General features: G+C 45.3%; 1 protein-coding gene and 1 long non-coding RNA gene across 2 annotated transcripts in view; one reads left to right on the top strand and one right to left on the bottom strand.

Moving 5' to 3' along the window:
- Positions 1–8: 8 nt before the first annotated feature.
- Positions 9–12,452, top strand: LOC116968777. The gene is made up of 2 exons (XR_004410526.1): positions 9–71; positions 12,210–12,452. It is a non-coding gene; the product is annotated as an uncharacterized LOC116968777 (long non-coding RNA).
- The window catches only part of pmel (premelanosome protein), a 25,836-nt gene continuing 19,955 nt past the window's right edge, over positions 9,205–15,085 (bottom strand). Inside the window, exons 9-12 of the mRNA XM_033015601.1 lie at positions 13,869–13,974; positions 12,216–12,421; positions 10,109–10,202; positions 9,205–9,528 (exon numbers count right to left, since the gene is read on the bottom strand). Of these exons, the coding sequence (XP_032871492.1) occupies positions 9,366–9,528; positions 10,109–10,202; positions 12,216–12,421; positions 13,869–13,974 (569 nt within the window). The 3' untranslated portion in view covers positions 9,205–9,365. The remainder of the gene's footprint in view (positions 9,529–10,108; positions 10,203–12,215; positions 12,422–13,868; positions 13,975–15,085) is intronic.

Below are 15,085 nucleotides of genomic sequence, written 5' to 3'. Positions count from 1 at the left end.
ATCATTTCCGGGTCATCAACCGAGGCGGACAACAAAGATCTTCAGGCGGGAAAGCTGCCCCTGGAGGGAATGTATGTTAAGTGCTTCGAAATGATTTTAGATCGATTTCACTAAGCGTTCAGATGCTTGATTCAGCATTCAAAGTATAGTTTGGCAGCATTTTTTTGTTATTCTAAAGTATCAGATTAGAAATGACTTGGTGGATCCATGGATAGGTGATGTTTCAGGTCGGGACCCTTCTAGTTTAAATGTGTTGGAAGGAACTGCAGATGCTGGTTTAAACTGAAGATAGACACAGAAAGCCGGAGTAACTCAGCGGGACAGGCAGCATCTCTGGAGAGAAGGAATGGGTGTCTATCTTCAATGGTTTAATTTGTGGGTTTGCTTCTGTTAGTAATACTGTTGCCAAAGATCCTCCGCTATAAGATCTTTGACTGTTGCTGTTGAGGTTTTAGGTCAAGTCTCGCTTCAGAAAATGGCTGACACTGACCGAGACTTACCGAAGGTGTCATTTTTTTCAATGCCCACTCGCTGGCTTGGTGGGTGTCAAAGGTAGTTGCATTTGTGGTTTATTGGACTTTTGCCATCACTCAATCTGCCTGGTTCTCTTGATTCCAACCCTGCCTCAGTTCAGGTTATCTGAAACCATCCATATGTTTATTAGCTCTGGAAAACCATCTGAACATACTCCTGGCTGGGATCCCTAAACCATAATCATAATCGTAATTTATTAGCCAAGTATGTTTTGCAACAGACGAGGAATTTGGTTTGCCACACAGTTATACCAAAAAAGCAACAAGACACACAACTACATAAAAATTTGACATAAACATCCACCACAGCGGCTCCTCCATATTCCCCACTGTGATGGAAGGCAATAAAGTCTTATCTTCTTTCCTCCTGCGGTCGAGGGAGTTGAACCATCCGCAATCGGGGCGGTTGGAGCTCCCGAAGCCGGTCCCTAACCAGGGACAGCGAGCTCCACGTTGTTAAAGCCCGCAGGCTCCCGCGGTTGGAGCTCCTGAAGTCGATCCCTGGCAAAGGGATTGCGAGCTCCACGATGGTAAGTCCGCAGGCTTCAAAGTCAAAGTCAATTTTAATCGTCACGTACACCCGAAGGTGCAGTGAAATGAATTTTCCAGCAGCGATACACTTAAAAAGAACACACAATACACAATAAAATTTAACACAAACATCCACCACAGCATTCTTCACTGGTGGAAGGCAGCAAAGTTCGACAAAGTCCGCGGTTGGAGCTACCGAGGTCCCAGCAAGAGGCCGCCAGCTCCACGATGTTAGGCTGCAGTGCAGACGGAGATACGACACAGAAAAAGTCGTATCTCCGTCGAGGAAAGAGATAAAAAAAGTTTCCCCCATCATCCCCCACATAACACAAAACTAAAGATAAACTAAAACATACGTTTTACAACAAAGTAAAAACACAAAGAAGGAAAAAAGACGAGACAGACCAGTGGCGAGGCAGCCTTCGTTCGGCGCCCCCTGGTGGTAAATCTATCCTCAATAAAACTTCAGTTGTCTAAACCTTTGTTATGTTCTAATTGATACCAAGTCCCATTCAAGAGCCAAGTGTGTTTAATTGTCATATTACCAACAACAGAACAATTCAATTCTTACTTGCAGCAGCCGATCGGGCCTTTAAACATAGTAAGAGAAAGTTAGATTTAGCTCGTAGAGCTAAGGGAATCAAGGGATATGGGGGAAAAAGCCGGAACGGGGTACTGATTTTGGATGATCAGCCATGATCCTATCGAATGTCGGTGCTGGCTCGAAGGGCCGAATGGCCTACTCCTGCACCTATTTTCTATGTTTCTATGTTACTCATAGATAACAATAATAAACAAAACAAAAAATCAATAAATGATAAACCCCAATATTAGTGCAAAAACCTTAGTCCTTAGTGCACAGGCAGTTCATAATTCATAGTGTTTGAAAGACTGGTGGTTTTAGGGAAGAAGCTGTTCCTAAACCTGGCGTCACTGTTTTCAGACGACTGAATCTTCTCCCCGATGGCATGTGAAATGAGAGCTTGGCCAAGTTGATGATTTTTGAGGTAGTGCCTCCTGTAAATCCCTTCAATGGTGGGGAGGTCAGTAGCTATGATGCGCCAGGCAGTGTTCAATCTCCTGTGTTCCTGGGCGTTTGAGTTGCCGAGTCCCCACTGTACACGCTGACAAACCTTGAGTCAATTTTAAGATTCTTCAATTCAATTCAATTCAATTCAATTCAATTCAACTTTATTGTCATTGCACAGATACAAGTATGGGTACAACGAAATGCAGTTTAGCGTCTGTTCGTAGTAATAGTGCAATATAGAAATAAAAATACAGAATAAGCAAACAATGTGGACGGAGAGACTGGAGAAATCTATCGGCGGGACTCCGAGTTCAGCAATGTGATAGTGTTGTTGTAGAAGCTGTTCCTCATCCTACTAGTACGAGACCTGAGGCTCCTGTACCGCCTCCCTGATGGGAGGAGGGCAAACAGTCCATGATTAGGGTGGGAGGGGTCCTTGATGATCTTCCCGGCCCATCTCAGACACCGTTTAAGGTGGAGGGCATCCATGGCAGGGAGCGGGGCACCGATGATGTACTGAGCGGTTTTCACCACCCGTTGCAGTGCCTTCCTGTCAGCTACGGTGCAACTGCTGTACCATACCGTGAAGCAGGTGGTCAGGATGCTTTCGATGGTACAGCGGTAAAAGTTGGTCAGGATCTGGGGGGACAGGTGAGCTTTCTTGAGCCTCCTCAGGAAGTAAAGGCGCTGCTGCGCCTTTTTGATCAGTTTGATCAGTATCCATAGTTTCTTCATGATATCATCCCTGCCTCTCTCGGTAATCTCCTCTATCCCTTTAACCTCTGATATCCACACCTTGCTTGCTCATTCCTAAATTTAAACCACATCACCATTAGCAGCCGTGCCTTGAGACGACTCTTTGCCAAGACACTAAGAGTTTGCAGCCTTTTGAAGGTGCCAGGTGATGTATCCATTAGAACAGGCGGGGTTTGGTTTAATGCTTCATCTTGTAGATGGCAATTGATAATGAAGCATTTTCTTTAGAGTGGCACAAAGCTGCCAGCATGGACAAAGTGCTCAAATCCAAGAGGGAGATGAGGATACAACATTTATGACTTAGGGAGCAGAGCAATGGCCTTCCTACTGATCTAAACTAACGGAATGGGTTGATGTAATAGACGTTTTAAATGAAACAGTACCTAAGCTGTCAATTGAGCTGTTTATCCGCAAGTCTGTTGGACACATTCTTAATATTTCAAGATAACTAAAAATACGGCTTGACTATCCCTGCAGAATCCTTGCTGGCTTCCTTTGTCCTTCTCTTTGTTCAAGTTCAAGTTCAAGTGAGTTTATTGTCGTGTGTCCCTGTATAGGACAATGAAATTCTTGCTTTGCTTAAGCACACAGAAAATAGTAGGCATTTACTACAAAACAGATAAATGTGTCCATATACCATGATATAAATATATACACACATGAATAAATAAACTGGTAAAGTGCAAATAACAGAAAGTGGTTATTAATAATCAGAGGTACACAAAATTGCTGGGGAAACTCAGCGGGTGCAGCAGCATCTATGGAGCTAAGGAAATAGGCGACGTTTCGGGCCGAAACCCTTCTTCAGACTGATGGGGGGTGGGGGGGGGAGAAAGAAGGAAAAGGTGAGGAGGAGGAGGAGCCCGAGGGCGGGCGGATGGGAGGGTGGGAGGAGACAGCTAGAGGGTTAAGGAAGGGGAGGAGACAGCAAGGGCTAGCAAAATTGGGAGAATTCAATGTTAATGCCATACGGACGCAAGGTCCCCAGACGGAATATGAGGTGCTGTTCCTCCAATTTCCGCTGTTGCTCACTCTGGCAATGGAGGAGACCCAGGACAGAGAGGTCGGATTGGGAATGGGAGGGGGAGTTGAAGTGCTGAGCCACCGGGAGTTCAGGTAGGTTATTGCGGACTGAGCGGAGGTGTTCGGCGAAACGATCGCCCAACCTACGCTTGGTCTCCCCGATGTAAATCAGCTGACATCTAGAGCAGCGGATGCAGTAGATGAGGTTGGAGGAGATACAGGTGAACCTTTGTCGCACCTGGAACGACTGCTTGGGTCCTTGAATGGAGTCGAGGGGGGAGGTGAAGGGACAGGTGTTGCATTTCTTGCGGTTGCAACGGAAAGTGCCCGGGGAGGGGGTGGTGCGGGAGGGAAGGGAAGAATTGACGAGGGAGTTGCGGAGGGAGCGGTCTTTGCGGAAGGCAGACATGGGGGGAGATGGGAAGATGTGGCGAGTGGTGGGGTCACGTTGGAGGTGGCGGAAATGGCGGAGGATTATGTGTTGTATTTGCCGGCTGGTGGGGTGAAAGGTGAGGACCAGAGGGACTCTGCCCTTGTTGCGAGTGCGGGGATGGGGAGAGAGAGCAGTGTTACGGGGTATGGATGAGACCCTGGTGTGAGCCTCATCTATGGTGGCGGAGGGGAATCCCCGTTCCCTGAAGAACGAGGACATTTCCGATGCCCTGGTATGGGGTTAAACTCTGATTATTAATCAGAGTTTTGTCCGAGCCAGGTTTAATAGCCTGATGGCTGTGGGGAAGTAGCTATTCCTGAACCTGGTTGTTGCAGTCTTCAGGCTCCTGTACCTTCTACCTGAAGGTAGCAGGGAGATGAGTGTGTGGCCAGGATGGTGTGGGTCTTTGTAAATTTGAGGTGATCTAATACTCTACTGCCCAACTCCGAACTCACACCAATCACCCGTGCTCCTGTGCTGATGACATGCCCTGCATCTCACCCACGTTTTCAAATCCCTCCATCATCCCTTTCCTCCTTATCCCTGTAATCTCATTAAGACCAACAACCCTAAACAATATCTGTAAACCTCTACAGATGCAGATGCTGGTTTACACTGATGATGGACACAAAATGCTGGAGTAACTCAGCGGGACAGGCAGTATCTCTGGAGAGAAGGAATGGGTGATGTTTCAGGTCGACACCCTAGTCTGAAGATGAGTCTTGACCCGAAATGTCACCCATTTCTTCTCTCCAGAAACGCTGCCTGTTCCACTGAGTTACTCCAGCATCTATCTGTAAACCTCTAATTCAGGCCTCCTGATTATTCCCAATTTCCTTTACTCCCTATTGATGAATTCAACTTGGGATGCCAGACTCCTAGGCTCTGGAAATTCCTCAACATTTCTACCTCTCTTTCCCTGCTTTAAAATGTTTTTTCACCTGCTCAATGCTGTCATTTTTTTCTTTGAAATTGCTCCTGTGAAGTGCCTTGGGGTATTTTGCCACCTTTAAAGGTGCCTACGAAATGAAAGAAAGAAAGTCCTAGTGTGTACGAAGGAACTGCAGATGCTGGTTTACACCGAAGATAGACATAAAATGCTGGAGTAACTCAGCGGGACAGGCAGTATCTCCGGAGAGAAGGAATGGGTGACGTTTCGGTACGAGACCCTTCTTCAGACTGAAATGTCACCCATTCCTTCTCTCCAGAGATGCTGCTGACCTGCTGAGTTACTCCAGCATTTTGTATCTGTCTTCGGAGAAAAGTCCTATTTTAGTTCTGAATAAAACATCTTTGCAAAACACTTTACCTCCCCCCTGGACTCCATCCAAGGACCTAGGCAGTCTTTCCAGGTGAGGCAGAGGTTCACCTGCACCTCCTCCAACCTCATCTATTGTATCCGCTGCTCTAGGTGTCAACTGCTCTACATCAGTGAGACCAGGCTCAGGCTTGGCGATCGCTTTGCCCAACACCTCCGCGCAGTCCGCATTAACCAACCTGATCTCCCGGTGGCTCAGCACTTCAACTCCCCATTCCAAATCCGACCTTTCTGTCCTGAGCCTCCTCCATGGCCAAAGTGAATCCCACCGCAAATTGGAGGAGCCGCACCTCATATTTTGCTTGGGTAGTTTACACCCCAGCGGTATGAACATTGACTTCTCCAATTTCAGGTAGTCCTTGCTTTCTCCCTCCTTCCCCTCCCCTTCCCAGCTCTCCCACAGCCCACTGTCTCCGCCTCTTCCTTCTTCCCCCTCCCCCCCACCCCCACATCAGTCTGAAGAAGGGTCTCGACCCGAAAAGTCACCTATTCCTTCGCCTCACCCGCTGAGATTCTCCAAAATTTTGCAAAAGAAAGGTAATTTTTTTAACAAAGAACTGAAAAAACGATAATGAATTCCCCTTTTTTCTCTCTTATCTGTTTAAAAAAAAATCTTTACTTCCTCATATTATACCATTCCCAATGGGTCTCAACCCGAAACGTCACCTATTCCTTTTTTCCAGAGATGCTGTCTGACCTGCAGAGTTACTCTGATTTTTGGTGCCTATCCCCGGAAATAATTCACTGGACTGCCTGCACTTGTTTGTCTTTGTTTTGACCACTAAGAGGTTTCCCAGTGAAAAAGCAACGGGCCTCCATTTGGAGACACGAGGAACTGCAGGATTTATGAAGGGAAAATCATGTGTGAAAATCATCTGTTGGAATTCTTTGAGCAAAGTAGTCTGAAATCTTGATCAAAACAAAAAGCGCTGGAGGAACTCAACCGGGTCAGGCAGCATCTGTGGAGGGAATGGACAGACGACATGTTGGGTTGGGAGCCTTTTTCAGTGTTCAAGTGAGTTTATTGTCATGTGTCCCTGTATAGGACAATGAAATTCTTGCTTTGCTTAAGCACACAGAAAATAGTAGGCATTTACTACAAAATAGATAAATGTGTCCATATACCATGATATAAATATATACACACATGAATAAATAAACTGGTAAAGTGCAAATAACAGAAAGTGGTTATTAATAATCAGAGTTTTGTCCGAGCCAGGTTTAATAGCCTGATGGCTGTGGGGAAGTAGCTATTCCTGAACCTGGTTGTTGCAGTCTTCAGGCTCCTGTACCTTCTACCTGAAGGTAGCAGGGAGATGAGTGTGTGGCCAGGATGGTGTGGGTCTTTGATGATACTGCCAGCCTTTTTGAGGCAGCGACTGCGATAAATCCCCTCGATGGAAGGAAGGTCAGAGCCGATGATGGACTGGGCAGTGTTTACTACTTTTTGTAGTCTTTTCCTCTCCAGGGCGCTCAAATTGCCGAACCAAGCCACGATGCAACCGGTCAGCATGCTCTCTACTGTGCACCTGTAGAAGTTAGAGAGAGTCTTCCTTGACAATCCGACTCTCCGTAATCTTCTCAGGAAGTAGAGGCGCTGATGAGCTTGTTGGAACAGAGAGATGGGGCCGGGTCTGAAGAAGGGTCTCGACCCAAAACGTTACCCATTCCTTCTCTCCAGAGATGCTGCCTGTCCCGCTGAATTAAGGGCCTGTCCCACTTGGGCGTCATTTGCGCGTCGCACAGATGGCGCGCAAAGAATTTGTACATCCCAAAATCCTGGGGCGCCGCGCGCGACCGCGTGCGTCGTGACACATAAATTATGTCGCGTAAATGACGCGCAAATGATGCCCAAGTGGGACAGGCCCTTTACTCCAACTTTTTGTGTCTGTCTTCTGGGGCCAGGCCAAAGTCTGCCAAGTGATAGGTGGATACAGGTGAGTGGGGGTTATATAGGCATTAATTTGGTATATTTTTAAACGCAGAACAGAAACTTGAGAGTAGACAAAAATGCTGGAGAAACTCTGAAGAAGGGTCTCGACCCGAAACGTCACCTAAGCCTTCGCTCCATAGATGCTGCCTCACCCGCTGAGTTTCTCCAGCATTTTTGTCTACCTTCGATTTTTCCAGCATCTGCAGTTCCTTCTCAAACAGAAACTTGAGAATCACTTTTCCATTTTGGGTTGATGTGCATTAAAGGATGTTATTTTTGCAACTGAAAATTCATTTCTTTAATCGCTATCCATTGCCTGTCCACTGCCACACAAATCAAACGTATTTTCGCAGTCGACCACAGTCAACGTAACTCTCTTCTCATACCTTCATAGCTTCCATTCTTTAAATTTAAGACCCCAGTTTTACGTCGAACTAAAAGAAAAGACAAAGTGCTGAAGTAACTTTGCAGGTCAGGCAGCATCCCTGGAGAACATGGATAGTTGACATTTTGGGTCGGGACCCATTTTCACATGACTTGCAAATAGACACTATGTTTCTTCACGGTAACTTGAACATGTAAGTAGATATCCCATCTCAAACATAGCGCGTCTGTCGATACAGGAATGTTTTCTCAGTCTAGATTTTTTTTATGCTTGTGGAGGGTTTGAATTCACAGCCTTCTGAATCGGAGTTGGGAATGCTACCAAGAAAGACAAATGGACATTTATTTTGCCAAATATCCTGAGCTTTCTCATGCTTATTGTGCGCCAGAATATTAATATATTTCTGAAAATATTGTTGCACAATAGAATAGAATTATTGCGGCAGTGAGAGAATTTGCTGCCTCCTAGTTGCCTTTGCAATGATTTAATTCTTGGCAGCCATGATGAGGAACCAAATGGAGGTCAATCAGTTGTGTTTACTCGCTGATAATGTCTGGATAGTCCATACAATGTTTGATGAAGTTGCAAAACTACAGCAAGGTGATTGTTTTGACTGACTTTGGTTTTCCTTATTGCAATGGAAAAAATATGTGTAGCACCAGTAGCAAAACAATTAGTTGATAATGTTAGAGCTCTTTCTGGGACAAGACATTATTTGATGTAACAGAAACACTCTGAACCCCTTCTTACCATGTAATAGTGTATGTCCTTTTGCCTTGTAGAATGAATACAAGTCTAGAGCAAAATAAAGGTATTCAAACGATATAAAGAGGTACTGGAAAAATAATTCCAATGTTGATAACATTTGTGTCAATTTTGCTGATCGATTTGTGTCATTTTTTGCTGAAAGGCCTTTTGTGACCTCAAAATATCCTAAAGGACGTTACCTTTTAAGTGTAGACACTGTTGTAACATAGCAAATCGGAGAGATAATTTGCGCAGAGCAAGCACCCAGAGCAACAACGTGAAAATTATGAAGTGATGTGAAATGAGTGATAAAAATTGGCCAAAATCACAGAAGCAACATCCCTACTCTTCTTCAAAATAGCGCCGCGGAAACCTCCAAACGCAATGCAAGCTTCCAATAAAGCAGCGCTGGATGGCCAACATAGGTGTTGCATGGTTCGTATTCTGACTTAGGCAAGAGTATTGTCCATTCAGCCGCAAGTGACATTCGCAAGATCAGGCAAGAGGAGGCAATGTGAAGGTCGCAAATAGCCGTGGCAGCTTTATTTTATTTTATTGTCACGGTGTTTATATCTTTTTCTCTCATGCATGGAAAGAAAAACACACAGGTGGAATGATGCTTGGATTACATTTTATTGGTTACATGTGTGGGCTTTATTAACCCGTGTGCATTGTCTTAGACGACACACCTGTGCAGCAGAGGGCTGTTCTCACCCACCCCACTCCGTTGTCGGCTGAACATATTTCTCAGGAAAATGTTCACCAAAGCTCTGTCTGGAATCAACTCGGAATTGACCCTGGAGCGATTCTGGTTCAGCGGAGCATATTCCTTGTACTTCCTGTTGAATGGGAGACAATTCAGTGAAGAGGATTTAAAATAGAAAGCGCCCACATCCAGCAACAGCGCGGGAGCAGAATAATCCGAACAGCCACTGGATGCAAACGCTATCCCATCCACAATTTAAAGGGGGGTACAGTTGCCAAATAATGATGAAGAATGTTTAACAAGTTTTCCGAAATGATTTAGCGAAATGATAAATAAGAAATTATTTTCTGAAATGATAACTAAGTATTTACACAATAAGCTGAGTAACTCAGCGAGTCAGGCAGCATCTCTGGAGAAAAGGAACAGGTGACGTTTCGGGTCGAGACCCTTTTTCTGACTGCTCCAGTCTGAAGAAGGGTCTCGACCCGAAATGCCACCTGTTCCTTTTCTCCAGAGATGCTGTCTGACTCGCTGAGTTACTCCGGCTTTTTTGTGTGTATCTTCTGGACAATCTCTTGCTCCCTCGTCTTTAATCTACAACGGAGCTTTCAGGTGGTTCTGCTTCGGGGTTCAGATGTCAGTAGGAAAAGCCAAATGCCCAATTATCCCTGAAGCAGCATGTGTCTTTCATGGTGCAGCATGTGAACACTCACCTGTAGATAATGGCCACAACTCCAATGATGCTAACACTGAGCAACATCCCAACCAGTACTAGTACCTCAGTGGTATTTGTCGTCCCACCTGCAGCTGAGAAAAGAGTTGTGTTAGTCACTCAAAATCACAGCAATTCACTTAATTTACTTGCAGAATATTGACGGCAATCTCCGAGCAAAAGTCAGAGTAGTAAATGTGTTGAAACAATCTAACATTGCATGCAGATAGACACAAAAAGCTGGCGTAACTCAGCGGGACAGGCAGCATCTCTGGAGAGAAGGAATGGGTGACGTTTCGGGTCTTCAGACTTCAACATTGTATGCAGTTCTGGCCACCACACAAAAGGAAGGATGTAAGAGCGCTGGAGAGGCTGCAGAGGAGATTCACCAGAATGTTGTCTGGGATGGCGTGCTTCAGTTATGAGGAGAGACTGGAGAGACTAGGCTGTTTGCCCTGGAGAAAAGGAGGTTAAGAAGGGATATCATTGCGGTCTAAAAATTATATAGATAGGGTAGACTGCAGAAAACGTTCCACAATATCAGGAGTTAATAAAACAAGAGGATATGGACACTCGGGTCGAGGGTCTGAAGAAGGGTCACGACCTGAAACATCAACCATTCCTTCCATCCAGAGATGCTGCCGGTCCCGCTGAGTTACTCGGCATTTTGTGTCTCTTCAGTGTAAACGAGCATCTGCAGCTCCATCATACAAGAGGATACAGATTTAAGGTAAGGGGTAAGAGATTTAGAGTGGATCTGAGGAGGACGTTTTTACACCCAGAGAGTGGTGAGCGCTTTGAATGCACCGGCTGAGAGACTGGTTGAAACAAAGTCACTGACAACATTTAAGATGTGTCTTTATTTGCAGTATTCTGTGCAGTTCTGGTTGCCCCATTACGAGAAGGCTGTGAAGATTTGGAAAGGGTGCTTAGGAGGTGTACCAGAATGATGTCTGCATTGGCGATATTAGCTGCAGGAAGAGGTTGGATTGTTTTGTCTGGGACATATGTATGCAGGCAGAGGGGTAAGGGGTAAGAATAAGAGGTAAGCCATTTAGAACGGAGACGAGGAAACACTTTTTCTCACAGAGAGTTGTGAGTCTGTGGAATTCTCTGCCTCAGAGGGCAGTGGAGGGCAGTTCTCTGGATGCTTTCAAGAGAGAGCTAGATAGGGCTCTTAAAGATAGCGGAGTCAGGGGATATGGGGAAAAGGCAGGAACGGGGGGGTACTGATTGGGGACGATCAGCTATGATCACATTGAATGGCGGTGCTGGCTCGAAGGGCCGAATGGCCTACTCCTTCACCTATTGTCTATTGACCTGATAAAAGTACATAAAGTACATAAAGAGATATTGACAGGTTAGACAGTCAGAACCTTTTTCGCAGGATGGAAAAATCAAATACTAGAGGGCATAGCATGAAGGTGAGATGGGCTAAGCTTAAAGACGATGTGCGGGGCAAGTTTTTTTACACAAGTGTTGCTGAGCACCTGGAGTGTGCTGCCCGGGCTGGTGGCGGAGGTAGATACGATCGTGGTGTTTAAGAGACTTATGGAAAGGGACATAGACATGCAAGGAATGGAGGGATATTGATTCTGTGCAGGCAGGTAAGAGTTGGACTTGGCATCATTTTCAGCACAGACATTGTGGACCGAAGGGTCTGTTCTTGTTCTAGAGCACTTGGTCTTGAGTGTGTGTGTGGAGCTTCACTGATAAGCTAACAATGAGATTAAGAAATATTAATAATAAAATTCCAGCGAGTTCTTATTCAGCTATTTTGGCCATTCGTCACTGGAACAAGTAAAGATTTTCTCTTGACTATATTGTTTAAGAAGGAACTGCAGATGCTGGAAAATCGAAGGTAGACAAAAATGCTGGAGAAACTCAGCGTGTGAGGCAGCATCTATGGAGCGAAGGAAATAGGCGACGTTTCGGGTCGAGACCCGAAACGTCGCCTATTTCCTTCGCTCCATAGATGCTGCCTCATCCACTGTGTTTATCCAGCATTTTTGTCTACCCTCTTGACTATATTAGTTCCATTCGCAGTGGAATGACAGCACAAACCAAGAATGCCGTTATATTCACTCATTTTGTTTGGACAGACTTACTTGGGTTCACGTTAACATGGGCGCTGGCAACAGCCAAGCTGACGGCATTGGTCATGGAAACATTTACACAATACGTTCCAGAGGAGTTGAAGAACTGGCGAAGGATAAGCTGGCATTCATCAGCAGGCACCACTTCACTGCAGTCAGTTTGCTGAGGATTTATACAGTCTGCATCCAAGACGACAGTACAAATCTCACTTGGAAAGCTGAAAAATAAATCACAATACTTAAAACTTGCATCTCACCATTGTGCAACAGTTCTTTCATCGTAATACAATGGAAGAGCCTGGACAGTTTTTAAGGCACCTGTTCATAAGTGATAGGAGCAGAATTAGGCTATTCGGCCCATCTAGTCTTCTCCGCCATTCAATCATGGCTGATCTATCTCTCCCTCCTAACCCCATTCTCCTTCCCTCTCCCCATAACCCTGGACACCCGTACTAATCAAGAATCTATCTCTGCCTATAAAATATCCATTGACTTGGCTTCCACAGCTATCCGTGGCAATTAATTCCACAGATTCATCACCCACTGACTGAAGAAATTCCTCCTCATCTCCTTCCTAAAGGAACATCCTTTAATTCTGAGGTTATGATCTCACTGGTCCTAGACTCTCCCACGAGTGGAAACATACTCTCCACATCCACTCTATCCAGGCCTTTCACTACCTGCTGCTCGGAGTTCTTGGCACGAAAGAGAAGTAAAAATAGTTTTGTTGAGAAAGACAAGATTTTCTCATCAAAACGCACATGTCCTTGGCCAGACCACAAGTGTTGAAATGTTACATTCCTTCAATATGTCCAAATGGAAATTCTGGCAAGTCGGGTACCAGACCAGTGGCATTTCAAACTGAATCAAGATTATTGTAATTATGGCCAATTATCTTACCAACTATGCTATTTAAATACCAAATTCAACAAATACTTATCCCTGATGTATAGACTAATTATTGTGCTTGATAGCTCCATTTCCCAGCCAGTCACAAGGTTGGCCTGCAACATTTTCTGGTAACAGAAAATGTTTCAGGCCAAGTCAGGTCAGGTGCGCAGTCGAGAGCATTCTGACTGACTGCATCGTGGCTTGGTTCGGCAACTTGAACGTCCAGGAGCGGAAAAGAATGCAGAAAGTTGTGACCACTGCCCAGTCCATCATCGGCTCTGACCTCCCCACCATCGAAGGGATCTATTGCAGTCGCTGCCTCAAAAAGGCAGCCAGCATCATCAACGACCCACACCATCCTGGCCACACACTCATCTCTCCATTGCCATCGGGAAGAAGGTACAGGAGCCTGAAATCTGGAACATCCAGGTTCAAGAACAGCTTCTTCCCCACAGCCATCAGGCTATTAAACACGACATCAAACAAGTGCTGAACAATAACAGCCTATTGCACTTTATCTGTTTATTTATTTGGTACATATATGGTCTATGGTATATAGACACACTGAACTTTTATCTCCTGTATTATGTTTACATTTTCTGTTGTGCTGCAGCAAGCAAGAATGTCATTGTCCTATCTGGGACACATGACAATAAAACTCTCTAGACTCTTGACTAATTATCTGTGCTGCTCATGCAAGCGGAACCGCGTCTCAAAACTGTTAATTTACATTAAATACGAAACGTGATGAGAATGCACCCGCACCATACATACCTTCCCTGACAGGTCACCGTGAAATCCACAGCATTTTGCTGCACCTCCGACACAGAACCTGGCACCACATTTGATATTTGCACAATTTCCACACTTTCGATGCTCTCTGAAAGAAACGAATAGGCAAGACGGACCCATCAATCCGGGAACAGCCCCATCTCAGCATCCTCTTCAATAACATCCCACAAATCCATTAGCAGAAAAGTAAAATAATTAAATTTATCTTGGTTGTAGCTTTGAGTAGTTCACATGTTGCACCACAAAATCACCAATAGGTGATAGGAAACTGGCTCCAACCTTAGTTTTAGCACCCTCTTCTGTGCACAAGTCTGGTGTACAGAATGCAAGCATGAGTGTGATTAAGCCATTCTCATTGCACCACTTTGGGCTGATCTGAAGTCTGACTTTTTTAATACATTGGGATTGGGGAATGGAAATCTAAAGTGCGCAAACTCCATTGATTTATTGGTATTTGCTTTATTGCATCGGTTCTACAGTCTACTACATAGTCTACTAATTTTCTGTTATATAGTCTATTACATTGTGGGTGACACAGTGGCGCAGCGGATGAGTTGTTGCCTTACAGCGCCAGAGACCCGGGTGCAAGCCTGACCACGGGTGCTGTCTGTACATAGTTTGTCATTCTCCCCGTGACCTGCGTGGGTTTTTTCCTGGGATCTCTGGTTTCCTCCCACACTCCAAAGACGTTCTGTAGGTTAATTGGCTTGGTAAAATTGTAAATTGTCCCTAGTGTGTGTGTGTGTAGAATAGTGTTAATGTGCGGGGATCGCTGGTCAGCACGGACCCGGTGGTTCGAAGGGCCTGTGTGCGCGTTGTATCTCTAAAGTAAACTAAATTACATAGGGGTTGGACAGGCTAGATGCAGGAAGATTGCTCCCGATGTTGGGGAAGTCCAGGACAAGGGGTCACAGCTTAAGGATAAGGGGGAAATCCTTTAAAACCGAGATGAGAATTTTCACACAGAGTGGTGAATCTCTGGAACTCCCTGCCACAGAGGGTAGTCGAGGCCAGTTCATTGGCTATATTTAAGAGGGAGTTAGATGTGGCCCTTGTGGCTAAGGGGATCAGAGGGTATGGAGAGAAGGCAGGTACGGGATACTGAGTTGGATGATCAGCCATGATCATATTGAATGGCGGTGCAGGCTCGATGGGCCAAATGGCCTACTCCTGCACCTAATTTCTATGTTTCTATAGTG

The sequence above is a fragment of the Amblyraja radiata genome, chromosome 46 (genome assembly GCF_010909765.2).
Source record: "Amblyraja radiata isolate CabotCenter1 chromosome 46, sAmbRad1.1.pri, whole genome shotgun sequence".
Lineage (NCBI taxonomy): Eukaryota > Metazoa > Chordata > Chondrichthyes > Rajiformes > Rajidae > Amblyraja > Amblyraja radiata.
Note: the sequence above shows the minus strand (reverse complement) of the source record. Positions and strands in the feature narration are given on the sequence as shown.